Source organism: Pan paniscus, chromosome 5 (assembly GCF_029289425.2).
Source record: "Pan paniscus chromosome 5, NHGRI_mPanPan1-v2.0_pri, whole genome shotgun sequence".
Classification (NCBI taxonomy): domain Eukaryota; kingdom Metazoa; phylum Chordata; class Mammalia; order Primates; family Hominidae; genus Pan; species Pan paniscus.
This window is the reverse complement of record NC_073254.2, coordinates 179,870,563-179,897,267: the sequence shown is the minus strand read 5'-3', so window position 1 is coordinate 179,897,267 and position 26,705 is coordinate 179,870,563. Positions and strand designations below refer to the sequence as shown.

General features: G+C 41.9%; 3 protein-coding genes and 2 non-coding genes across 6 annotated transcripts in view; 3 read left to right on the top strand and 2 right to left on the bottom strand.

Moving 5' to 3' along the window:
* Window positions 1–440: 440 nt before the first annotated feature.
* On the bottom strand, window positions 441–8,372 carry MRPL18 (mitochondrial ribosomal protein L18). 2 transcript variants are annotated; one of them, XM_003807395.6, is made up of 4 exons: window positions 8,241–8,372; window positions 7,753–7,939; window positions 1,352–1,583; window positions 441–818 (listed from the first exon to the last, which is right to left on the bottom strand). In XM_003807395.6, the coding sequence occupies exons 1-4, from the start codon at window positions 8,290–8,292 to the stop codon at window positions 747–749; spliced, it is 543 nt and encodes a 180-aa protein (XP_003807443.1). In that variant the 5' UTR covers window positions 8,293–8,372; the 3' UTR covers window positions 441–746. The 2 variants fall into 2 exon arrangements, with proteins under 2 accessions (XP_003807443.1, XP_024784772.1); XM_024929004.4 differs by having other exon boundaries at window positions 1,501–1,583.
* A 227-nt stretch (window positions 8,373–8,599) lies between these two features.
* On the top strand, window positions 8,600–19,905 carry TCP1 (t-complex 1). Its single transcript, XM_008959506.5, has 12 exons — window positions 8,600–9,476; window positions 10,737–10,822; window positions 11,009–11,137; window positions 12,869–12,966; window positions 13,370–13,480; window positions 14,019–14,200; window positions 14,791–14,917; window positions 17,745–17,920; window positions 18,291–18,414; window positions 18,769–18,961; window positions 19,065–19,228; window positions 19,596–19,905. Exons 1-12 carry the CDS (start codon window positions 9,413–9,415, stop codon window positions 19,810–19,812), a joined length of 1,671 nt encoding a protein of 556 aa, XP_008957754.2. The 5' UTR covers window positions 8,600–9,412; the 3' UTR covers window positions 19,813–19,905.
* LOC112440258 (small nucleolar RNA SNORA29) lies at window positions 13,133–13,272 on the top strand. The gene has a single exon (XR_003028433.3). It is a non-coding gene; the product is annotated as a small nucleolar RNA SNORA29 (small nucleolar RNA).
* LOC112440254 (small nucleolar RNA SNORA20) lies at window positions 18,476–18,607 on the top strand. The gene has a single exon (XR_003028429.1). It is a non-coding gene; the product is annotated as a small nucleolar RNA SNORA20 (small nucleolar RNA).
* The window catches only part of ACAT2 (acetyl-CoA acetyltransferase 2), a 17,062-nt gene continuing 10,162 nt past the window's right edge, over window positions 19,806–26,705 (bottom strand). The window contains exons 5-9 of the mRNA XM_003807391.6: window positions 23,534–23,677; window positions 22,574–22,696; window positions 21,386–21,540; window positions 20,563–20,673; window positions 19,806–20,198 (exon numbers count right to left, since the gene is read on the bottom strand). Coding sequence (XP_003807439.1) covers window positions 20,028–20,198; window positions 20,563–20,673; window positions 21,386–21,540; window positions 22,574–22,696; window positions 23,534–23,677 — 704 coding nt within the window. The 3' untranslated portion in view covers window positions 19,806–20,027. The remainder of the gene's footprint in view (window positions 20,199–20,562; window positions 20,674–21,385; window positions 21,541–22,573; window positions 22,697–23,533; window positions 23,678–26,705) is intronic.

The window sequence follows — 26,705 nt, the reverse complement described above, 5'->3', positions numbered from 1 at the left end:
AGAGAACTGCCATGATTCCCATCTACCCAAGCTCAAATTTTAGATTAACTTGCATGCATTTCAAGTTCCATCTCCTATCTAATAAAATGTTCACTTCATGGCAAATTGAGCGCCCACTAACCCCAACCATTTCCACCTCTGCTTTCAGCTCCTGATGCCACCTCCTTCCTCTTTCAAATTTGTTTCTCTTACTGTTGGGAACCAAGAGTCCAAGTGAGGTTGGCATTTGGTCCTTTCATTTTCACATACTGACTGTTCTATAATAAGCTTAGACTGATACTGACATTTCCTATTTTAAAAAACACCCCACAATCTGAGCAGCAAACAACTGTCATTCACTGAGATCACTCGCCATGAACTAGACACAGTAATAAGTGCTTTACATCAACCTCATATGTGCTCCACTGCCACAGTGAGCTCAATGTCATATAACCAGAAAATAAGAGTTCATAATATGCCTTTATTTTGTAATTTATAAACAACTTCTGACTTGCCCTTTGAAAGTTAATTATAATTGATGACTGCTTTTCTTAGATGCTTCTGAAGCCCAAGAGAGGGGCAGAATGTAGTTCTTGATTTAAAAAAACAGAAAGGGGAGGAGGATGACCTTAACTACAAATAATATTCCACTGCAACATTATTGCTGTAAAACTTCCAAGCTGGCTGTTCTTCCAGATGCTCTCTTTTGATGGCTGTAGTGGCTGACAGATTTATATTTACATGTTCAAAACAATTAATGCTTCCATTTATTCATAGATTCTCTGAGGTTCCCGTAGAACCACACCACCTTCTGTCATGGCACTTTGTAGTCGTTTCATCTGGTTTTGAAAATCAGAAAAAAAAGGAAAAGATTAAGTCAGCAGCACGAGTAGGCTGAAAATACTTTCACCTTCCAAAAGACAGAAATAAATGGATTTGTTCTTGCTAACTTCCCAGCCTACAACGGTTTTTCAGAAAGTGATCTTAATTATGATGTAAGTAAAAAGGAAATGTAGAGATGTCAAGGTTCAGCAGCATTTCAAAATATTATATGGACAAGATGTCAATATATGAACAGGAAATACAGTGGCTGACATCATGGACTACAGAATCAGTCACCCTGGGTTTGAAATCCACCATACACTGACTCTGGGCAAGTAAGCCTCAGTTTATTTCTGTATAGAATGATAGTACTAGTCCCTACCCTATGGACTGATGTGAGGATTAAATGAAGTAACACTGTTGAGTACTCACCAAAGGGTCTGACACATGGAAAGTATTTGGTAAGTAAAAACTGTTATTATTATGTAAGTTATCTAATGCCAAGAATTAACACAATACCTTTCCAATAAGTACATGAAAGCAAAAATACCGAGTCTGAGGCTGCCTCCCACGGGGTTGGTTGGTAGACCATGAAGTTGATTCCCGCCTCTAAGCATCTCTGTGCCAGCACTCGTCCTATACTCTCACAAGCCACCACATTTCTGGTACTATAAAGGTGCTTTTTAATAGCCCACTCACGAGTGGAGGCCGAAACCACAACCTTGCCATTCTGATGCTCCACAAGTGCTTCTACATGATGCTGAGTCCTTATAACTCGCAACCTAAATGGGGTGAGAAGATAATAAAATCACAGAAGAATCTGTATCCTAAAGTTACATTAATTGAGGTGAATAAATGACTAAATATTTTTCAACAATCCAGTGTTTGGTTAATTTACTTCAACATATTTAACTTGGATTTTGCTTGGGAAAAGTGTTTTTCCTCCGCCTTTATGAGAATATCCTCAATAATAACAAACTAAATAGTTCAAGCATCATGAAGAAATTTGTTTCTGAAGAGCTGAGTTTTACTTACAGATCTACTTCAAAAAGAGATTTGAAGAGACAGAGCTAAGTTACTGAACATATGCATGATGTGGATATACTTACTCTTTGCTTTTATTTATAGCTAGCACCAAAATAAATATAAGATGGAGCAAAAATTTAAATGCAAAAACTGAAATCATAACAGTACTAGAAGAAAACATGAGAAATTTTTTTATAATCTCAAGGTATGCATATTTAAATATGACATCAAACCATGTCATATGGCTTTTATTATTTTTCAGAAACAGGGTCTCACTGTCACCCAGCTCGGAGTACAGCAGTGCAACCACAGCTCACTGTAGCCTCAAACCCCTAGGCTCAAGCAACTCTCCTGCCTTAGTCTCCCAAGTAGTTGGCATTACAGGTGCATGCCACTGCACCAAGATAATTTTTATTTTATTTTGTAGAGACAGGGTCTCCCTATGTTGCCAAGGCTGGTGTCAAACTCCTGGCCTCAAGTGACCCACCCTTCTCAACCTCCCAAAGCACTGGGATTACAGGCATGAGCCACTGTGTCCAGCTTCATATGGCCATTTTTTTTTTTTTTTTTTTTTTTGAGACAGGGTCTGCCTCTGTCTCTCAGGCTAGAGTACAGAGGCACGAACTTGGCTCACAGCAGCCTCTGCCTCCTGGGTTCAAGTCATCCTTCCACCTCAACCTCCCAAGTGGCTGGGACTACAGGTGCATGCCACTGCACCCAGCTAATTTTTGTATTTTTTTGTAGAGACAAGGTTTGCCATATTGCCCAGGCTCGTCTCGAACTCCTAAGCTCAAGCAGTCTACCCACCTCAGCCTCCTAATGTGCTGGGGTTACAGGCTGAGCCACCATGCCCAGCCCCTCATATGGCATAAAAAAATGATGGACAAAATTTGCTGCATGGTTAAAAAAAAAAAAAGTAAAATGAAGTCAAAAGAAAAGCAATGAAACAAAAAATATTTTAGGCTGGGCATGTGACTCATGCTTGTAATCCCAGCACTTTGGAAGGCTGAGGCAGGAGGACTGCTAGAGCCAAGGAGTTCAAGACCAGCCCAGGCAACACAGTGACACTCTGTCTCTACAAAAAATAGAAAAAATCAGCCAGGCGTGACGGTGTGCACCTGTAGTCCCAGCTACTTGGGAGGCTGAGGTGGGAAGATTGTTTGAGCCCGGGAGGTTGTGGCTGCAGTGAGCCGTGATAATGCCCTGCACTCCAGCCTGGGTGACAGAGTGAAACCCTGTCACAAAAATATAAAAAGAAAAAATATTTTAAACTCATATATTGTTCAAAGAGCTAATTTACACAATATGTTAAAAGCCTCCTATAATTAACAAGAAAATGATCAATAACGTGGGGAAAAGCAAGAGAGATCAGATTGTTACTGTGTCTGTGTAGAAAGAAGTAGACATAGGAGACTCCATTTTGTTCTGTACTAAGAAAAATTCTTCTGCCTTGAGATTCTGTTAATCTGTGACCTTACCCCCAACCCCCTGCTCTCTGAAACATGTGCTATGTCAAACTCAGGGTTAAATGGATTAAGAGTTGTGCAAGATGTGCTTTGTTAAACAGATGCTTGAAGGCAGCATGCTCCTTAAGAGTCATCACCACTCCCTAATCTCAAGTACCCAGGGACACAAACACTGGAAGGCCCCAGGGACCTCTGCCTAGGAAAGCCAGGTATTGTCCAAGGTTTCTCCCCATGTGATAGACTGAAATATGGCCTCGTGGGAAGGGAAAGACCTGACCGTCCCCCAGCCTGACACCCGTAAAGGGTCTGTGCTGAGGAGGATTAGTATAAGAGGAAGGCATGCCTCTTGCAGTTGAGACAAGAGGAAGGCGTCTGTCTCCTGCCTGTCCCTGGGCAATGGACTGTCTCGGTATAAAACCCGATTGTACGTTCCATCTACTGAGTTAGGGAAAAACCGCCTTAGGGCTGGAGGTGGGACATGCAGGCAGCAATACTGCTCTGTAAAGCATTGAGATGTTTATGTGGATGCATATCTAAAAGCACAGCACTTGATTCTTTACCTTGTCTATGATGCAAAGACCTTTGTTCACATGTTTGTCTGCTGACCCTCTCCCCACTATTGTCTTGTGACCCTGACACATCCCCCTCTCGGAGAAACACCCACGAATGATCAATAAATACTAAGGGAACTCAGAGGCTTGCGGGATCCTCCATATGCTGAACGCTGGTTCCCTGGGTCCCCTTATTTCTTTCTCTATACTTTGTGTCTTTTTCTTTTCCAAGTCTCTCGTTCCACCTAACGAGAAACACCCACAGGTGAGGAGGGGCAACCCACCCCTTCATAACTTAATAGGCAAAGCATTATCTGAACAGACTGTTCACAGAAAAGAAAAATATTAATGACTCAAATTCACAAAAATATGCTCAATCTCACTAACAAAATGCATGGACAAGACAATTTGATGCAACATTGTAATCATAAAAGATAATCACCCTCTAGGAGCGAGTTAAGTAAAATCCATGCAATAGTATTCCATACAGTTAATGAAATGAATGAAATAATGCTTTATAATGATGAAGATAATAGTTAACATTTACTGAGCACTTAGTATATGCCAGGCCTGTCTTAACGGTTTATAGATAAAGCTTATGTCTCAATTCTATTATTTTTTCTATATTTTTTTTTAGCTGCAGAAACTAACACAGAAAGGTTAAGTAACTTGAAAAAGATTAAAACTAGTAAGTAATGGAGCCATGGTTTAAGTCCCAGTGTCTGGCTCCAGAGTCAATGCTCTTAACTGCCATGAAGAATCTCCAAGATGTATTTTTAAGTGCGTGCTTGGGGTGGTTGAGGGTGGTGGTGAAGAAAGATGCGGAAGTGTTTATCGTATGCTAAGATTTATTGTTTTTAACAGTTTTTGCTTATATGCACAGACAATCTTTAGAAGGACACACAAGAAACTGTACTCCCTTTGGATTTTATAACATACGTATATGTTATACTTTAAAAAGTCAAGTTTAAGTTAAAGAAAACACACCCAAATCAGAAGATTCTCAATGTGAAATAGAAGAGGCATTAGATTTGGAAATATGGAGTCTACTCCTGGTTTTCCTGGTGGCTCTAGTAAAAAATCACAATCTCTTTTTTTTTTTTTTTGAGACGCAGTCTCACTCTGTCGCCCAGGCTGGAGTGCAGTGGCGCGATATCTGCTCACTGCAAGCTCCGCCTCCCAGGTTCACGCCACTCTCCTGTCTCAGCCTCCCTAGTAGCTGGGACTACAGGCGCCTGCCACCATGCCTGGCTAATTTTTTTGTGTATTTTTAGTAGAGACGGGGTTTCACGGTGTTAGCCAGGATGGTCTTGATCTCCTGACCTCGTGATCCGCCCACCTCGACCTCCCAAAGTGCTGGGATTACAAGCATGAGCCACCGCGCCCGGCCAAAAATCACAATCTGTTAAACCAGGAGTCAACAATCTTTTTCCACAAAGTGCCAGATAGTAAATATTTTAGGCTTTCTAGGTCCAATAGCTTCTGTTGAAACTGTTCGACTCAGCCATTGTAGTGCTAGAACAGCCAGGTGATGCGTAAACAAATGAGAGTAGGTACAGCTATGTTCTAAGAACCTGGGCAACGAAATTTGATTTTCATTTAATTTTCCCAAGCCACAAAATATTCTTTTGATTTTTTTTTTTTAACTTAAAAAAGTAAAAACACGTTTTTAGCTCACAAACTACCTTTGGCCCACGGGCCGTAATTTGCTGACACGTCTTAAACCATTTGTTCAATGAAGGGCCCGATTCATTATGTCAAAGGTCATTTCCTACTATAATATTCTGAAATTCTCTACTTTTAATATTGCGAGTAAGGCAGACAGAGAAAAAATGAGGAAATACATCTTTAGTTATTTTTAATGATCCAAATATTAAATCAAAGTAATACGTTGGGGCCGAGTGCAGTGGCTCACGCCTGTAATCCCAGCACTTTGGGAGGCTGAATCAGGCAGATCTCTTGAGCTCAAGAGCTCGAGACCAGCCTGGGCAGCGGCGAAACCCCATCTCTACAAAAAAAATACCAGAAAAAAAAAGAAAAAGAAAAAGAAAAAAATTAGCCGGGCATGGTGGTGTGTGCCTGCAGTCCCAGATGCTCAGGAAGCTGAGATGGGAGAATCGTTTGAGCCTGGGAGGCAGAGGTTGCAGCGAGCTGATACTGTACCACTGCACTCCAGCCTGGGTGACAGAGCCAGAGCTTGTCTCAAACAAAACAAAACAAATTAGCTGGGAGTAGTGGCATGCGCCTCTAGTCCCAGCCACTCAGGAGGCTGAGGTGGGAAGATTGCTGGAGCCCAGGGAAGTCAAGGATGCAGTAAGCAGATATCATACCACTGCATTCTAGCCTGGGCAACAGACCCAGACACTGTCTCAAAAACAAAGAAAAAAGAAAGTAATAGGTTGGGTGTTTCAAAAGATTTTTAGCCTTAAGATCCAGATTATTTAAAAAGTGAACTGCCTACTCCCTTTCTTGGACTCCCTCCTCTATGAGTAAAAATGTATCACAGCAACTGTAACACATCATTATCCCCATTCCACTTTCCACTATGAAACTTAAGACTTTTGATGACAGGGATAACATCTACTTTATCTTTGTAACTCCTGCCTCTAACACAATGCCTAGCAAGTAATACAGGTACGATGCTTGTTCAATAAATAAATAATACATCACACAATAATGATTTCCAATTTACTCTTATAACTTTATATAGTACTTAAGAAGTCCTTAAGAAATTCTAAAAAATCCTCACCAAGCAGATAAGCAGCAGATAAACCTGATAAACACTTACATGCTGTAGTATAGTGGTAGTAACTTAGCGTCCTGGCTCTGAGGTCAGTTAAAACATATGTAAATCTTAGCTCTGGCACTTACTAATCATGTCTCCCTAAACCTCAATTTCTTTGATCCTGTAAAATGGGGGAAATTATAACTGCTTCATGATGTAATTTTAAGGATTAAATGAGAAAAAACATATAAAGCAAGTAGCATAATTCCTGGCAAATATAAGTGTTCATTAAACAACCACCTTTATAACAAAGTATCTCAAGTCATACTAGACTCCTAACTGGTCTTTCTTCAAGTCCTGCTCCCTCAAAAATTTAATCTTCCAAAAAGCAGCTAGAATGATTTTTTTTTTTTTTGAGACAGAATTTTGCTGTGTCGCCCAGGCGCTCAGCTCACTGCAACCTCCGCCTCCTGGGTTCAAGTGATTCTCGTGCCTCAGCCACTGGAGTGTAGCTGGGATTACAGGCGTGCACCACCACGCCCCTCTAATTTTTATATTTTTAGTAGAGACGGGGTTTCACCATGTTGGCCAGGTTGGTCTCAAACTCCTGACCTCAGATGATCCGCCTTCCTCGGCTGGCTCCCTAAAGTGCTGGGATTACAGGCATGAGACACTGCGCCCAGCCAGAATGATCTTGAAAAACCAATTCGGGCTCAAGCTTTAAATCCTCTCGTAGTTTCCCACTATAATGAAAATAAAGTCTAAAGTGCTCATCTTGACTTACAAAGCTAATCATCTGTCGCCTCCTTACCCCTCCATGTTCATCTTGGGCCATTCATCCTCTGCCCATTGAGCTTCAGATCCACAAGCCCTTCAGTTCCTCACCCCAGCAGTTTCCTTTGCTAGGACTGCTCTTTCTGGCAGATGACTCGGCTTCTTCCTCTTTCAGATCTCACCTTCTTAAATGTCACCTCAGACAGGCCTTAGCAGGTATCCTGTCCGCTACTGTAACATCCTCTTTAAATAGCCCCCATCACACCTATTTGTTGTTTGTTCCAGCCCCTCCGCGAACCCTGCCTCTACCCGCCGCATGGCAGCTACCTGGGAGAGTGCCTGGAGTTGAATGAATGAAAATAGTCTGTAGGGTGCACTGCCTTTGTCAATCACAAGCAGATTTAATTACCTGTGCCAGAACTCACGGGAGGGAAACACCGTCCGCCAGCCCCGCTCTTTCCTGGCTACAGATAAAAGCTCCAGGTTCCGGGGGTTCCGGTTGGTGAATTCTGGGGCGACAGCTTCATTTTCCACAGGGTCCACTTCAGGTTTCGCTGCCGGCTCGGAGCTGGTTGACAGGGCTGCGAACCTGCACCCTGGACAACGGGAAACAACCGCACAGGGCTTAAAAATGACGGATACGGACAGCGCACGAACCCGCTCTAACGTCTATCCGCTTTTACACCCCCAATCTTTAGGCCCGAGGGGACGAAAAATACGTATGCCCACAGGGTGGAGTCAGCACTGACCCCGTCCTTAACTTCCTACTGTGGTCTTCGCAGTGCCGCGAGCTCTATTTCGATCCGGCACGTCGAATACAAAATAGAACCCGCACGTTCCAATGTACTGTGCAAGCCCTGGCGAGTGAGCTGGGAGAAGGGGGGCAAGACTAATTACCAGGGTTCCTGCAAACCGAGAACAACCCCCAAAACCGCGACCGAAGCGCCATCGCTGAGACGATCTCGGAAAAGCCTCGCCTCTTTTTCCTCACGGACGACTCAGTCGCTCGCCAGGCGCAGCCATATAAAGTCAGGGACAAGCCTTTGGCTGCTGTAGATCCCCAAACTCTCCACGCCAGACGCCGCCGACCCGGAAGTAGCAAGTCCCCTGCCACTGAGTGGCCAAGAGGGCGATCTGTTATCCTGCACCGCCAATCATCGCTCACGTCGAGGGGCACGCAGGCCCTGGAGCCCACCAACCACCTCGTAGCTACGCCCAAGACCACGCTTTTTGCTTAAGTCCGGGGTCAAAGGCACACACCCCACAAAACCATGTTTGGGTTTTTCTACTCCGAGAGCTTGGGCGGTCATTGACTGGTCCACACACACCCCACCTGGGCACCGCGTAGGAATGAGGCAGGGCAAGATGTAGTTTTCTCCTTAAAAAGGGTGGTTGTCTTCCTCGAACCAAAAATTTTCCCGTATGGCCCGCTGGAAAAACTGCCCCGTCCCACCCAGGTTTGCGCCCTTAAACTTACACTCCTGAGGCCTGGAGCAAAGCCGGCCGATCTGCCTCACGCTCCCCGAGCAGGGACAAGGAAAAGACACTAAACCTAAAACGCACGACTCGCTCAGAACCCCAACTCTAACTTGGAGAAGGGCCCGCCCCTCCAGTTACACCCCAGCTCCAAGCTCCACCCTTCTTACAACCTTTTCTAGAAGGCACTAGAATGGCCCACTGCGTCTGCGCAACATCGTTTGAGGCGAAGGTTCAATCTCTTCCCAGCGGTCCAACATCCGACTTCCGTTCTCCGCTTTCGCGCCCTTCCCATCGGCTATCTAATTGGACAAAAATGCCGAGCCCGCCCCTTCCCCGGAGCCTCACTTCCGTCACAGTCCCGTTTCTCTCCCTGTTGCCCCTGCCTCTTTTTCCTTCCCGCCGTGCCCCGCGGCCAGGCCGGGGCAGCCGGGAAGCGGGTGGGGTGGTGTGTTACCCAGTAGCTCCTGGGACATCGCTCGGGTACGCTCCACGCCGTCGCAGCCACTGCTGTGGTCGCCGGTCGGCCGAGGGGCCGCGATACTGGTTGCCCGCGGTGTAAGCAGAATTCGACGTGTATCGCTGCCGTGAAGATGGAGGGGCCTTTGTCCGTGTTCGGTGACCGCAGCACTGGGGAAACGATCCGCTCCCAGAACGGTAAGGGCGGGCCGGGCCTGGGTCGGGTTTGCGGCCGGGGAGGGCCGAGTCCCACCGCGACCGGACCCCGGCTGCCCTCGTGCCTCTCCTTTACCTCCGCAGAAAGGGCCTCGGGGCCCCGCAGCCGGACCCAGCCCACCCGCCGTTCTCTGGGGCAGGGCGCTGTGGCCCCACTTTTCCCACAGCGAGGAGGAGCCCCGGAGCGCGCGGCAGGGTTTTGAGACCGGCAACGCGTGGATGTGGTGTCCGGGGCGGCGTTGGAAACGCGCTCTCCGCGGGAAAGCGGGCCTCCCGGGCTCGCACGTGCGGGCCACGCCTCGCACCCCTTTTTGTTTCAGGGCGACCCCCTGAGTGTCCATGTTAAACGCCAGGTTTCATTTTAGGACCATTTACCAGAAAAAGAGTAGGTCCATCCGCGCGCCCTCGGATGAGCCCGGTGCCCTGTCCGCCCGCAGCTGCATTCGAGGTCGGGCGCCCGGCGTCCAGCTGTATCCGGGTTGACAGCTTCTTACAGTAGAGTTAGCCCAGGAAACGCCACTCGAGTGCATTGACCCCAGGAGACGGCAGCGCTAACTTAGCAGAGCGTTTGCTGTCGGGCCTTTGGATACCTACAGAGCTTACTGTTTCTTGATAGATTCCTAATTTTTTTCGTAAACAAATCTGAAAGTCACCACCTTCCCCGTTGACTACCGATTTCTCTCCTCACAGTTAAAGAGAGTTTTAATGAGCAAAAAACTTGCAGAATCTGAAGGAAAAGGCTGGTATAGCTGTACGAAGTGGCAGAGCATGAAATTGGTGGTTATTACTTTTTTTTTTTTCCCCGCCATCACATTCCACCCCGCATCAAAGCTGTGCCAAATAGGCTCGCTTTGTTTAGGGACAGGGTCCCACCTGTCGCCCAGACGAGAGTGCTATCATAGCTCACTGCATTCTCCAAGCACAGGCCCGCGCCGCCGCATCCGGCTTTGTTTTCATTTTTTGTAGAAATGGGTTTCGCTATGTTGCCCAAAGGGGTCTCAAACTCCTGGCATCAAGCGATCCTCCTGCCTCGGCCTCGCAGTGTTGGGATTACACCTGTGAGCCACAGTGTCTGGCCCCATTTACACTCTTAGTAGGTGGTTTTTAAATAATTAACACAGATTTGTAGATTTGGGAAATACGGGGGCTGTTGGATGTCTTTTACCTTTAGGCTGAAATTACTGTCTTTCAGAGTTGTGGCTTATCCTCATTTCTTTTTTATTTTTAATTGATTGTCTACAGTTATGGCTGCAGCTTCGATTGCCAATATTGTAAAAAGTTCTCTTGGTCCAGTTGGCTTGGATAAAATGTTGGTGGATGATATTGGTGTAAGTACACATAACTGTTGTGTTAGTTTCCTTAAAGTAAAACTATCTTCAGTGTTTTGCTATGTTCTTTCTTTGACTTTATCAGAATCCACGTACTGGAAGGTGATATTAAAGGTGAACGTGTATTATAATGGGGCTGTGTTGATTTCTATAAGTGGTTCATATTTTTTCCTGCGAATTTCTTAGGATGTAACCATTACTAACGATGGTGCAACCATCCTGAAGTTACTGGAGGTAGAACATCCTGCAGCTAAAGTTCTTTGTGAGCTGGCTGATCTGCAAGACAAAGAAGTTGGAGATGGAACTACTTCAGTGGTAGGTAGACTGGCTAAAGAATGATCATTTTTCTAAAAACGACCGACTTTCAGAAAGTCGAAGCCATAAGTGGGTCATTTGTGCTGTGTCAGAAATAAGTTACATATTCTGAATGCCCAGAAGATTGAGCAAGAAGAAAAAACAAAAGAAGTTACACATTTAAGAGGGGAAATAAGCTTCTTAGGTACAGATTCAGAAACAAAATTTGTAAGTTGATAGTTACAGCTAGTTTGTACAGTTTAAGTAGGAAAGAATTTGAGTTCATTTGACATAGCCCCATTGTTTTAAATGTTGGTATTCACAAGTTTTGAGGGCTTATTTTTCCTTTTATGGCAGTATTCAGACATCACACAGATTTTTTTATGGTCTCTCAAAAGTCTTGTTTCCTCCCCCATCACCCCTTGAGACTTGGAAAGCTCTCAACTTTTCTGATTATTTAGAGGATAAAAGGTTTACCAATCTGGGGGAGAAACAATGTTTTTATATTATTTTTAGAGACCATCTGTAGCACAGTCTGAAGTGCTGCAGTGCTGTCATATCTCACTGCAGCCTGGAACTCCTGGGTTCAAGCAATCCTCCTGCCTTAGCCTCCCAGAGTGCTTGGGATTGCAGGCATGTGCCACCACAAGCAACTAATTAAAAACCTCTTTTTTTTTTTTTTTTTTTTTTTAAGAGACAGGGTCTCGCTATGTTGCCCAGGCTGGTCTTGAACTCCTGGCCTCAAGTGATCCTCCTTTCTCGGCCTCTGTAGTGCTGGGATTACACGCATGAGCTGCACTCAGCCTGTTCTATTTTTTAAATCCTGACAGGTAATCTCAGGAATTCAAAATGGGAGTGTGAGAAATTAATAAATACATCATGATATGACAGTGTGATCTTACTGAGTCAGTAAATGTGATACACAGTATAAACTCTTCATAGATCATCCAGCATGCTGGTATAGTAGAAACACTATTGTTTGGTGAGAAAGATGTTAATTCTGGAGAAACTAGATAGTTTGTGGGGAAAATGTATTTCTAGATTAAACTTTAGCCATGAAAGAATGGAATCTCCTCCTAAAATATGAATATGATCTTTGTCTAACTTACAATAATGTGATTAACAAATGTAGTTTTCCTCCCATAAGAAGCTGACAGTCTTTTTGCTTTAAAAATATTTCTTAGTGTTTTATCAACTTGAAGAACTATCTTTTTTTAATAAAATAATAGCCTAATATGGGTCATGTGAATAGTCACACTCGGTTTAGCTTCTGTTGAGCACTGTCTCTAAAGGTAATAGATGTGTTGTCTTTTACGGTTGTATTGCTGAACTAGTTTCTTAGAACATTTTTCTGGCTCCTACCCAGTTTTGGCCATTTGCATTTATAATACAATAAGACCTCACTGAACATCCACAGTGGCTTCATGGAAACTGACTTTAAGAGGAAAGATGATGTATAAAAAAACAAGTTTTCCTCCCCCCATCAGCGTTACAATAAACAACTGTATTTGAGAAATTGCTGTCCATTGTTTTGCTTAAAGTGGCAGTTTCCAAGAATTTATGAGTAACGTGGAGGACTTAGAGTGTTTTGTAGCGTTCTTCTCCCTTCACCCCCAGGTTTCTAATAACCAGTTAATTCATTTCATCACTACCATTTTGGTTAATAATATATGGCCATTTTAGTGTCATTTCATATGTATTGCACATGTTGAATATCCGGCACACTCAGATCAGTGAATGTTTTCTCAACAGGTTATTATTGCAGCAGAACTCCTAAAAAATGCAGATGAATTAGTCAAACAGAAAATTCATCCCACATCAGTTATTAGTGGCTATCGACTTGCTTGCAAGTAAGATTGTTTGCATTCAGAGAAATTTTTTTTGATGTAATAGTTGTAAACTGTGTTGTCTTAACGTTTTGATTAATAACTAAATTTTAATTTGAAAACCTTCAATTTAAATGTTTTAGCATTTAAGTAGTAATATTTGAAGTTAAAAACTTGGACCAGTATCTTTTTTCCCATTTGACTACCACATTTTCTCCTAATAATAGATTTTAGTGGCTATGCTTATGGGATAGATTAAACTTGCCATGATCTGAAGAGGGAGGGTTTTTTCATGTCCTCCTCCTATATGAAATGGCTGAACAGATATTATTACTTACGACATTTTGGCTCTGTGTTAAGCATGATGAATGCAAAGAGTTTGAGTAGTGACTTTATAAGCATTTTTCTCCCCCACACTTTTAAACAGGGAAGCAGTGCGTTATATCAATGAAAACCTAATTGTTAACACAGATGAACTGGGAAGAGATTGCCTGATTAATGCTGCTAAGACATCCATGTCTTCCAAAATCATTGGAATGTATCCTTGTGGTTGTCAGATAAAATTTAGACTTTTTAAAGCATAAGACTTTGAGATGGGCATGGTGGTATGTGCCTGTAGTCCCAGCTACTAAGGAGGCTGAGGTAGGAGTATTAATTGAACCCAGGAGTGCCAGTCCAATGTGGGCAACATAGCAAGACCCTGTCTCTGGAGGGGGTGCGTGTGTGCGCATGTGTTGCGCGCACGCGTGCGTAGTAGCAGCAGTATCAATTTTGTGAAATAAAATTTTGAATAACCAATTTTATGCAAATTGATATCAATAGAGAGGAGTAATGCTGTATTGAAATTACCTGTTGCCTTCCCTGCTTTTTTAGGGTGAAAAGGTGATAAAAAGCATGTCTAAAAGTGATATGAATTGCAGATAGTGATAATGTTATAACATTTTGGTGACAAGTAATGCTTGCTTCTTTAATAGATTAGATTACTAAAAGGAAGTCCCTTGAAATTACCCTTGATTGTTCACGTGTGTACCCTTTGTCCATTCCAAACCTGTTACTGTCCTTAACTTTTGGCGTAGAAATGGTGATTTCTTTGCTAACATGGTAGTAGATGCTGTACTTGCTATTAAATACACAGACATAAGAGGCCAGCCACGCTATCCAGTCAACTCTGTTAATATTTTGAAAGCCCATGGGAGAAGTCAAATGGAGAGTATGCTCATCAGTGGCTATGCACTCAACTGTGTGGTGGGATCCCAGGGTAAGGTTTGGGATTTGGTTTATAGAATGAGATTGCTACAGATTAAAACTAGCTTTTCTTTTGGCTGGGCGCGGTGGCTCATGCCTGTAATCCCAGCACTTTGGGAGGCCGAGTCAGGTGGATCACGAGGGCAGGAGTTTGAGAGCAGCCTGTCCAATATGGTGAAACCTCATCTCTACTAAAAAATACAAAAATTAGCTGGGCATGGTGGCACCTGCCTGTAGTCCCAGCTACTTGGGAGGCTGAGGAAGGAGAATCACTGGAACCTGGGAGGCGGAGATTGCAGTGAGCCAAGATCACACCACTGCACTCCAGCCTGGGCTACAGAGTGAGACTCCGTCTCAAAAAAAAAAAAAATGGTTTTTTGTGGATTATGTGCAGTACATCTTTTTGTGATTTAAAGCACATACAACATGGTAGAAGGAATGTGAATTAAAAGAAATTACGTGCATTTAATGCCATAAAATTTTTCTAAGATAAAATGCAATGAATTAGTCTAAATTTGTGTGTTTACATACAATTGATTATAGGTACTCTTTATTATGCTTTTAAGGATAGACGTATTAACTTAATCTTATGTTCAATTGTAGGCATGCCCAAGAGAATCGTAAATGCAAAAATTGCTTGCCTTGACTTCAGCCTGCAAAAAACAAAAATGAAGCTTGGTGTACAGGTGGTCATTACAGACCCTGAAAAACTGGACCAAATTAGACAGAGGTATGTTGAGAGATTATTTTTGGCCTTTTAAGTGTGAGTGTCTTGGAGGACTTTAACATTTTTAGCCAAGTCAAACTATTTTACTTCCAGAAAAATTAGCCTGGTGGTGTTTTTAGAGGGATTTGGGGTTATACAACCTATATGAAAATCGGCCTTTTTGTGGAATTTTGATTGTATGAGTCTATTAATATTAAAGATGTAAAAGACAGGAATCTAATTTCCTCAAAGCGGTACAGAACTCAGCAGTATAGTATTGACTGTAACCTGCTGTTTGCTAGATACTGGAGGTGTAGGTGATATTAGTGGTTGGCATGCCAGAAGAGCTAATGGTGGAGGTAGTGTGACCATTGCTATAGATTTGACTGCCTGACAGTCACTTAAAACAATAAATTGTTTAGGCTGGGCACAGTGGCTCATGCCTGTAATCGCAACACTTTGAGAGGCTGAGGTGGCAAGAATCTGAAGCCCAGGAGGTTGAGGCTGCAGTGAGCTGTGATTGTACCACTGCACTCCAACCTGGGTGACAGCGAGACCCTGTCTCAAAAAAAAAAAGAATAGTTTAAACAGTAGTTAAACCAGACCTACAAGAAAGCTTTGCCAAGAGTAAGAAATGTGCTGTCATCTTTTAAATCAGTCTGCACGGGTATTCTTTTTTCCTTCCTTCCTCATACAACAAAGTGTCCTTTCTTCCATCAAAGCCAGTCCCTCTACAGTAAGTGTTCTAGAGTCTGTTTCCTTCTGCTCTAGAGCCTTGTCTTTGATTCTTGTTTCATACTTGTATTTTCAACTAATTATGCTCTTTCCTGGATTCTTCGTGTGGCTCTTTTGTCCTTCAAGCTTCTTCGTACATCCTTGTGCTATAGGTACTCCCTATCGTACATCTTTACAGGCAGATGTCATGAGTGGTTTACTACACAAAACTTCTCTGGTGCTTTTCTTCTCATCCCTTTTCAGCCCTGTTCTCCATTTGAGGGACTGCATGTTAAGGTCTCTAGTGTGAAATTCGGAAGACATTTTCAGCCTTCCTCTTACTTGACCTTTAGCAACCCTTTGATTATGTCCTTCTTGAAATGCTTTCGGGGATGGAAGGCTTTGTGATGCTGCTTTGTCTGGACCATGTCATAATACTCTCCAGGATAGCCTCTTTGTTCCCATGACTTCATGTATTACCTCTCTATGCCAGAGACTCTTTCAGCTGTTCCTCTAAGCTCCAAACACACATACCTCTATCTAGGAGAATGCTTTTCAAGCATCTCAAAGTGAACATGTCTAAAACTGAACTTGTGATAATACCGCAAATCTGCTTTTGACCATTTTAGTGATGGGGAGTCCTTCACACAGGCAGAAAACTAGGAAATGTCCTTAACTCCTCCTTTTTACCAACACTTTTTCTCCTAATCTGTCACCAAGACCGCTTGATTTCTACCTCCAAATTAAATTTACCTACTTTTCATTTGCTTGCCTAGACTGTTGTAGAAACACACCCAAGCTAGTCTCTTAGAGAAGCTTTTCTTTCTTCTTCAATCTAAATTATATTCTGTTGTAACTTCCTGTATTTTTTCTTCCTGGGGCTTATTACAGTTTTTACCATGAGTTTATATAACAGTGTGTAGCACACAGTACTTGTTTAGTAGACAAGCTGCTTTTGAGCTTGATCTGTAATTCATTTTACTTTAAAAATTCTTCGAATGATCTATTCACATGGCTTCACTCATATTGACTCTGCAAATCTGGATCTCCCATAGTTTATGGTTTCCATGATGTAAGTGACTACCTCCTGGGAGCTTCACCTGAGTAACAGCAGAGACTTCAAACTTAATCTTGTCCTCAATTAACTCTCATTTCCCATCCTGCCCCCAAAACTCTTGCTATTTATTTTACTCCAGGAGTCACCCAAGCCATAAAATTTGACTTTTCTGTTTAGGTTGTCTTTCAGCTTATATCTCATGTTATTATCTTCTTGTCTTCAGCCATTCAGTGCAATTTCCACATTGATAATCAGGGAATCCTTTTGAAAACACAGATGATATACTAGTCTTGCTTAGAGATATTAAGCTTAGTATCTAGATTGTTTGGTGTAACCTGCAAGGTTTTTCACTTTTCTGGTTCTACCTTCTTTTGTGCTTTCAACTCTGGACTCCTGTTTTTGTTTGTTTGTTTGTTTTTGAGACGGAGTTTTGCTCTTGTTGCCCAGGCTGGAGTGCAGTGGCACGGTCTCGGCTCACTGCGACCTCCGCCTTCCGGGTTTAAGTGATACTCCAGCCTCAGTCTCCTGAGTATCTGGGATTACAGGCGCCCGCCACCAGGCCCAACTAATTTTTGTATTTTTAGTAGAGGTGGTTTCACCGTGTTGGCCAGGTTGGTCTCGAACTCCTGACCTCAGGTGATCTGCCCGCCTCAGCCTCCCAAAGTGCTGGGATTATAGGCGTGAGCCACTGCGCTTGGCCTGGACTCGTCTTCATTGTCCACCTCCTAGGCTAAATTTATGTCTTTTATGTGCTTGTAATCTCTGCATACCACTTTAGTGACACTTGCCCTGGAGTGTGATTGGTAATCCCTCTCCCCACTAGATCCTTGAAGGCAGGACCTGTGTTCCCTGTTTAACCATAGTTCTCAATTAGTAATTCAAATTTGGGTTGGGGAGAGCTAAGTGGTAATTTTTAATTCCTTCAAATTTTCCATGAATTGGACTAATTTAAATTCTGGTCAGAGATAACAAAGGATAATACAATTTGATCTATGATTATCTTGTGATAAATACTTAATGGAAGTTAAATTATTTTTAAAAATCACAGAAGGTAACTCAGGTTACAAAAATACTTTTCAGAGAATCAGATATCACCAAGGAGAGAATTCAGAAGATCCTGGCAACTGGTGCCAATGTTATTCTAACCACTGGTGGAATTGATGATATGTGTCTGAAGTATTTTGTGGAGGCTGGTGCTATGGCAGTTAGAAGAGTTTTAAAAAGGGACCTTAAACGCATTGCCAAAGCTTCTGGAGGTATGTCTTGTGCTGGCTGTCACATAAAATACTTTTATTATCCCTGACCCCATCAAAGGTCTTTTTACATTGGAATATTGACAGAAAACAGCTCAAAAACATTTATATTCTCTTAATGCTTTGTGCTACCAACACATTTATAGAGCCATTTTTCATGTAACTGGAGAAATTTTGTTGGAAATTTATGAACTGAATTTGTTCATTTCTAAAATGACATAGTTCCATCTTAGGATAAAAGGAGTTACCGTGTGCTGCCTAACTAAATTCTAAACTTGTAATATAGCACTTTTATCACAAATGCTACTGAGTCCAAGGATATTAAAATCATGAAAGAGCAATATTCACAGATGCTTTGTAACTCTCTTATTAGCAACTATTCTGTCAACCCTGGCCAATTTGGAAGGTGAAGAAACTTTTGAAGCTGCAATGTTGGGACAGGCAGAAGAAGTGGTACAGGAGAGAATTTGTGATGATGAGCTGATCTTAATCAAAAAGTAAGAGCTACTTTCTAAAATTGTAAAGTTATACCGATTTTGTTAAGTAAAAGTAGGTTTTCTTCCCATTTATTTGCTGCTTGTAGTCTCACAGTGATACGAGCAGTTATACGCATGGGATAAAATAACATTGGGCCACTGTAAATTGAGATGAAGTAACCATTTTCATCTCTTCTGCATGGACTAGACATTGTTTCTGTATAGTATATCTAAATATCCTGTGTAGGCAGGACTTAAGGGAACTTTATGTAGACTTATTTTATTAAAATGCCATTTTTTTGAGAAATTGATGGTCTTGGCAAAAAAAATTTTTTAAAAATGCTATTACAAGAATTGCACTTTTGTTTTGAACAGTACTAAGGCTCGTACATCTGCATCGATTATCTTACGTGGGGCAAATGATTTCATGTGTGATGAGATGGAGCGCTCTTTACATGATGCACTTTGTGTAGTGAAGAGAGTTTTGGAGTCAAAATCTGTGGTTCCCGGTGGGGGTGCTGTAGAAGCAGCCCTTTCCATATACCTTGAAAACTATGCAACCAGCATGGTAAGAACAGTCATTTCTTGTCTTAGAGGCCTGAGAGCAGTAGCTGTGGACTTTAATTTTTTTTTCCCTTTTGTGAAGTCACCTAATTTTCTTCTTTTCCTAGGGGTCTCGGGAACAGCTTGCGATTGCAGAGTTTGCAAGATCACTTCTTGTTATTCCCAATACACTAGCAGTTAATGCTGCCCAGGACTCCACAGATCTGGTTGCAAAATTAAGAGCTTTTCATAATGAGGCCCAGGTTAACCCAGAACGTAAAAATCTAAAATGGTAAGCATACAGTTTCCCGCTCTTTGTTAACCTCTGCAGAACAGGTTGCATTAAAAAGGATAGTAGTCAATTACATGTCAGCAAACATAAGTAACAGACTTGTCAAATACTTAACATGAAAAACTTCACAGCAAGCATTTGTTGTTCAGTCACTGTAATTCAAGGGATAATGACTAATTATTAGCACTGGTGTGTCTTAGTTAACTGTGATTGCTAATCTCTCCCTGCTTCTTTTGGTAGAAAGACTACCTACAAGATCTCTAGTCTGATTTAAAAATCTAGCTTAATACTAGAATGAAATGCTGGAGTTAATAGGCCACCTAATGAAATTGTAAGCGGCCGTTTAATAATTCTTTCTTAATTGCAGGATTGGTCTTGATTTGAGCAATGGTAAACCTCGAGACAACAAACAAGCAGGGGTGTTTGAACCAACCATAGTTAAAGTTAAGAGTTTGAAATTTGCAACAGAAGCTGCAATCACCATTCTTCGAATTGATGATCTTATTAAATTACATCCAGAAAGTAAAGATGATAAACATGGAAGTTATGAAGATGCTGTTCACTCTGGAGCCCTTAATGATTGATCTGATGTCTCTTTTATTTATAACAATGTTAAATGCAATTGTCTTGTACCTTGAGTTGAGTATTACACATTAAAGTAAAGTACAAGCTGTAAACTTGGGTTTTTGTGATGTAGGAAATGGTTTCCATCTGTACTTTGGTCCTCTGATTTCACATATTGCAACCTAGTACTTTATTTGTTTAAAAAGAAATTGAGGTTGTTCAAAGTTTAAGCAATTCATTCTCTCTGAACACACATTGCTATTCCCATCCCACCCCCAATGCACAGGGCTGCAACACCACGACTTCCGCCTGTTCTCTCCAGTGTGTGTAACAGGGTCACAAGAATTCGACAGCCAGATGCTCCAAGAGGGTGGCCCAAGGCTATAGCCCCTCCTTCAATATTGACCTAAGGGGGAGAAAAGATTTAGATTGTTTATTCTTCTGTGGACACAGTTTAAAATCTTAAACTTGTCTTTTTCCTCTTAATGTATCAGCATGCTACCCTTTCAAACTCAAATTTTCATTTTAACTGCTTAGGAATAAATTTACACCTTTGTGAAAATTCATCCCTGCCTATCTTACCTCGTTCCTTTTATGCCAAGTAAGCTAATGTCTTTTTTTTTTTTTTACCTTGGGAAGTAATGAACTCAGTCCTAGTAACTAGTATTTCTTTAACTATTACCCACATGGCCAACACCTAGAAGATACTATCTTAAAATTGGATTGTGAAATTCACTAGTAAGCTCTCAGGGTTACTTGTGCATCTTTACCTTCTCTGGGTTTAATCCAAGTTCTTTAACTATTGCAGCAGAGACGGCTGCAAAGGCTTCATTGATTTCAAATATGTCAACATCTTCCAGTGACCAACCTGCTTTTGTAACCTAGAGGAAAGATTCATAGAAAAGAGGTCTAAACTTGGGTGGAAAGGCTAAAGTTAAACCATTCTTTGTCAACATAAATATATGCTGCATGATACTGGTAACTGCTACTTTGGTTTGTTCTTAGGTTAATACAGTGACATTCTCACACATTTTTGCCTTAGTGACGTCCATTCCATCCAAAAGGTTAAGGATGTGATCTAAAAGATCCCTTAGAAATTCTAAATTGTCTTAAATTTTGAACCAGTAGCATCTGTTATGTGTACCTAAGGCTAATGTAACAGAATCAGTTCCCCTAGAAAGCATGTGATCCAAATGCTCTCAGTGGCTGGGGGTAGTGGCTCACACCTGATATCTCAACACTTGGGGAGCCTAAAGCAAGAGGATCAATTGAACTCAGGAGTTCAAAACCAGCCTGGGCGACATAGACCTTGTCTCTACGAAATGAAGAAGGCGTGGTGCACCTGTAGTTCGAGGTAACGGGAGGCTAAGGCAGGAGGAATATTTGAGCCTAGGAGTTTTGAGGCTGCAGTGAGCTATGATGGTGCCACTGCACTCCAGCCTGGACAACAGAGCAAGACCTTATCTCAAAAATAGAAATAAATGCTCTTGGTTACTCTTCTGGTAGGGAAAGACTAGAGCTAACTACATGAATAAGCTCATTTAAGGCTAACAGGAAGACAAATTTCATAAAAGGGAATAGGATTATACTCACAGCTTGCTTTATGGCTGGAATTGGTCCTATTCCCATAATGGAAGGCTCCACACCCACTTGGGACCAGGAAACTATCCGTGCTAAAGGTGTAAGCCCACGTTTATCAGCTTCTGACTTCTTCATAAGAACGACAGCTGCAGCACCATCATTTATTCCTGTAAAATATGAGTGACTTAATTTCTACCATGCTTATTAACCTCAGTTACATATCTGTGGCTTCTTTACCACCTGAAGACATGAGTTAAATGATTTTACCTGTTGGCTAAGGCATTTACTATAATTCAACAGACTTTACAGTATACATAGAAATTATGTTTGGCAATATATTGACCACAAAACTTTCCAACTAGAGAAAGTGGTAGGATTACAGTAGTCGGGGCTGGGCGTGGTGGCTCACGCCTGTAATCCCAGCACTTTGGGAGGTGGAGGAGGGTGAATCACCTGAGGTCAGGAGTTTGAGACCAGCCTGACCAATAGGGTGAAAGCCATCTCTACTTAAAATAGAAAAATCAGCCAGTGTGGTGGTGTGCGCCTGTAGTCCCAGCCACTCAGGAGGCTGAGACAGGAGAATTGCTTGAACCTGGGAGGCGGAGATTGCAGTGAGCCAAGATTGCACCACTGCATTCCAGCCTGGGCGACAGAGTGAGGCTCCGTCTCAAAAAGAAAAAGGATTACAGCAGTTGGGGAGGGGAGATCTCTTGACAGGAAATGGAAGAATAAGCCTGGGCTTCACAAGGAGGTATTGGGAGTTTCTGGTACTGGAAAAATACAAAGGTAGATAAACTGAAGTTCCCTAATTTACTTCTTCATTTGTATGTCTAGTGGGGATGTCAAGAAACCAAATTAATTCTTTCAGTATAGGTTAAGTCAATGATCAAATACAGAGAAATGACATGTTTCCTTAAACTGTTTTAAGAATAATTTTGTACATAAATATTGAGTTGGGTGTGGTGGCTCATGCCTGTAGTCCCCCAGCTACTTGGGAGGTTAAGGCAGGGGGCTCACTTGAGCCCAGGAGTTTGAGGCTGCAAGTGAGCAATGACCATATTGCTGCACACGAACCTGGCTGGCAGAGTGAGTCCCTGTCCCAAAAAATAGTACTTTTGTATATAAATAAAGAGAAAAATATTCACTCGGTAGACATTATAGAACATAGTATTCCCCCAGATGTCCTTCAGAAAATCTAACCTGAAGCATTGGCTGGGGTGACTGTTCCCGTTCCATCAGTAAGAAAGTAAGGCTTTAGCTTGGACATGGCTTCCATGTTGCTCCCATGGCGAGGAAACTCATCTGTTTTAACTTCAGTAAGACCTAAGCAAAGGAAAACCAATTACTCAAGGTTAGTCCAGAGACAGAAGTAAGTGTGCTGGGAATGGTGGGTTCTCTGCTATTAAACATGAGGATTCATATTTAGCAGAAAAGTTTTAATATGTGACCACTTTGATGACAACAGGAGGAAAGTACACACAAGAATTATTGTACATGAAAACAATTTATGAGTATGTCCTTATGAGACACCTGTTTTCTCCAAATCCATAGGCCTTCCTGAGGAAAGTAGCTACCAGGGACCTGTTTGTGCCAAATTCTGCTATAGTTTGGGTCATAGTACTTGGCTGGTTACGAGTGAGTGGATCAGGGAGTCTCAAAGCCAATCGTGCACTGCTGGCAGGACATAAGAGATATCAGTTATCAATAAGGGAGCTTGACAGGAGCATTCTGTATTAGAAAATAGCGAGTGACCCCAAAAGATCCACCCTTTAGAAATGTGAAATGGAGATCACACAGAAACAGCGAGAAGTAATGGGTGTCCACTTCTGAGGAGGTTGAGCCTATACAGGAAACAGGTCAGCTGGTGCCTCCTAACAACCATGAGCCAGTGCTCCAGCTTCTCATGAAACCTGCTGTGTGTGCACAGTGGTCATGGACGCTCTGGAACCAAGAGTGCTTGAGTGCTGACATGGGTCCCATGTTACCGTGTCCTGTAAAACCCAGCATACCCCCTCCCCACATTCATGTATCCAGGACATATATTTGCAACCTGAAAAACATAACTAAGATATAATTGCTAAAGATTCCTATGTATTACTCTTTTAGATGTTACTCTTACCTATAAATAGGTTGATGTTTAAACCACTATGATATACTCACCTTTTCTAGTTGACACCAAAACTGGTACAATCTCTTTGTCAAAATGGCCAGCTTTCTGTGCATTCTCTGTCCTGTTCTGGGACAGAACTGCAACCTTGTCCTGATCTTCTCTACTCACTTGCCATTTTTTGGCTACATTTTCAGCTGGGAAAGGAGAAAAACAGCAAAAAACTAACATTTTCATGAACTGGCATTTGATAGCTCAAGTCGTCCACATTTGACCAAGCACTGACTGACCACACATGCTAGCAGGCTCATGGTGGCCTGTGCAATGCTCTGTGTGGGGTGGCCCTGCCTGCCACTGGCAGTTGGTTTGGAAATGTTGCAGTGACTCTCAGGAGTCATACTTCTCTCCTTCCCTTTCTATATAATTGTAAACTTACAGAAATTTCCTTCACCCAGAGTCACCATTTATATTTTCCCTCCATTTGCTTTAATATTTTCTTTCTGAACCATCTGAGAGAAAGTTGGAGATACAATGCCTTCTTACTCTTAAATTTTAATTTCAGTGTATACTTCCCCAAAACAAGGCCACTTTCTTACATAAGCACAGTTATAAAACTCAAGAAATTGGGCCAAGTGTGGCGGCTCACACCTGTAATCCCAGCATTTTGGGAGGCCGAGGTGGGAGGATCACTTGAGCCCAGGAGTTTGAGACCAGCCTGGGCACAGCGAGACCCTGTCTCCATTAAAAATAAATTTAGCCGGGCATGGTGTGTGTGCCATGTAGCTAGTAGTCCTAGCTGCTTGGGAGGCTGAGGCAGAAGGATCACTTGAGCCTAGGAGTTCAAGGCTGCAGTGAGCCATGATTGTGCCTCTGCACTCCAGCCTGGGTGACCCTGTCTCACAAAACAAAACAAAAATCAGGAAATTTAACATGAATCAAACACTATTATCTAATCCTCGGTCCACATTCAAATTTCACCTATATTCCAGTAATGTCCTTCTAGCTCCTTTATTTGAGCCAATAAAGAAGCATGCATTGTACAACTATCAATCTCTCTAGTTTGCTTTTGTCTGTAACAGTTCTTCAGACTATGCTTCTTAAGCTTGATATTTTTGAAGAACATGGGCCAGTTCTTTTGTTAAGGGTCATCAATTTTGATTTGTCTGATGTTTCCTCAGAATTAGATTAAGATTCTGCCAAAAGGCAGGTATACCACTGAATGATAGTATGATTTTTCTCAGTGAGTCTTATTAGGACACAAATGACAATCAGTTTATCCCAGGTGATGTTATCTTTGATCACTTGGTTAAAATGGTTTGGTATTCACCAGGTTGCTAGCTTTTAAAGGTACCATTTTTTCATTTATAAGTAATCAATAATTTATCAGAGGTTCTTTTTGGATTATCAAAATATCTTCTTCCCCATCATATTTTCACCCACTAGTTTTAGCATTCATTCATGACTTTCTAACTCCAACATTCCTTCTATTGGTAAGATATTAATTGGCATTTTACCATAAAGAAAACCTTTTCCTTTTCTCCCATTTATTCAGTTATTTATATCAGGATGGACTCATACATTTTCATTTTATTGAATAAGTTATAACTCATTACTCTCATTACTTACTTTGATGCTGAAATTTTTCAATACTTGGGCAGTTATAACCCATTACTATCATTACTTATTTGCACGCTGAAATTGTTCAAAATTTGGGCAGTTACAACCCATTACTATCATTACTTATTTGCACACTGAAATTGTTCAAAATTTGGGCAGTTACAACCCATTACTATCATTACTGACTCTGATGCTCAAATTGTTCAAAATTCCACTACAGGAAAGTGGAAGCCCCGTAGGCTGCCTCCTGTGTACTTTCAACATGTCCCTGAGCATGTCCTTAATTTTTTAGCATTTTTTCCCTAGCCTTGGAAAGGGCCATTTCTCCAAACAACCTTAGTTCCTTTTAGTGCATAAATGTATTTAAAAGATCTGGGTGTCAGGACTGCTTGTTGTTACTGGTTTGTCATTGTTTCTAGGTCTGTTCAGTAGAAACTTCCATATGTATTATTTATAATTTTACATATACACACACACTCATGGTAACACCTTGAGTTCATACTGCATTTTGAGTTCTCCAAAATGCAACCTAACACCACAAGCTACATTCTTCTCCCTTTCCGTATTTGTAACTCTCTTCTACAAATGTGAGAATTGGCCAGGTTTGGTGGGTCACACCTGTAATCCCAGCACTTTGGGAGGCTGAGGTGGGAGGATCCCTTGAGCTCAGGAGTTTGAGGCCAGCCTGGGCAACATGGTGAAACCCCATTTCTACAAAAAATACAAAAAATTAGCCAGGCATGGTGGTGAGTACCTGTGGTCCCAGCTACCCAGGAGGCTGAGGTGGGGGTTGCAGTGAGCCAAGATTGAGCCACTGCACTCCAATCTGGGTGCCAGAGTGAGACCCGTCTCCACAAAAAAAAAAAAAAAAAAAAGTTATTGCTTTGCTTTCTATGTCTTGTCTTTACTTATCAAGCTGTTTTTCTTTTTTTTTTTTTTTTTTGTTCGATGATGTCTCACTATGTTGACCAGGCTGGAGTGCAGCAGCTACTAACAGGCAAAATCAACCATAGTATACTATACAACCTCAAACTGCTGGCCTCAAGTGATCCTCCCACCACAGCCTCCCTAGTAGCTGGGACTATAGGCACCTGCCACTGCACCCTGTAAAAGCTATTCTCTTATATCTACTTCTAGAAGCTTTACATTTTTTGCTTTTATTTTTAAATCCATGATTTATCTCAAATTAGCTTTTATATAGGGTGTGAGGTAGGGATCTAGGTTCATCTTTCCCATGTGAGTAATCTGTTGTTCCAGCACCATTTGTTGAAAAGACTTTAATTTCTCCATTTCATTCCATTGATGCCTTTGTTGAAAACGAGCATAAGTCTGGGTCTATTTCTGAACTCTGTTCTCTTTCTCTGTCCTTATGCCAAAACCACATTGTCTTGTTTACAACAGCTTTATAGGTAATGTTAAAATCAGAGCATGTAAGTGCTATTTTCTGACTTCAAAATTGTTTTGGCTATTCTGAGTGCTTTGCATTTTATACAGTATTTATTTACACTATTTATTTATTTATTTATTTAGAGATGGAGTTTCATTCTTGTTGCCCAGGCTGGAGTGCAATGGTGCAATATCTCAGCTTACTGCAACCTCCACGTCTTA

What these genes read in the sequence shown, in the direction of transcription:
- TCP1 (XM_008959506.5), top strand. Translation starts at nt 9,413, where the DNA reads ATGGAGGGGCCTTTGTCCGTGTTCGGTGACCGCAGCACTGGGGAAACG. An exon ending in GAGATGGAACTACTTCAGTG is followed by an intron (nt 11,138 to 12,868) that starts GTAGGTAGACTG and finishes TTTTCTCAACAG; the next exon opens with GTTATTATTGCAGCAGAACT. An exon ending in GAACGTAAAAATCTAAAATG is followed by an intron (nt 19,229 to 19,595) that starts GTAAGCATACAG and finishes TCTTAATTGCAG; the next exon opens with GATTGGTCTTGATTTGAGCA.
- MRPL18 (XM_003807395.6), bottom strand. Translation starts at nt 8,292, where the DNA reads ATGGCGCTTCGGTCGCGGTTTTGGGGGTTGTTCTCGGTTTGCAGGAAC. An exon ending in TCCCGTGAGTTCTGGCACAG is followed by an intron (nt 1,584 to 7,752) that starts GTAATTAAATCT and finishes CACCCCATTTAG; the next exon opens with GTTGCGAGTTATAAGGACTC. An exon ending in GGGAGGCAGCCTCAGACTCG is followed by an intron (nt 819 to 1,351) that starts GTATTTTTGCTT and finishes TTTCAAAACCAG; the next exon opens with ATGAAACGACTACAAAGTGC.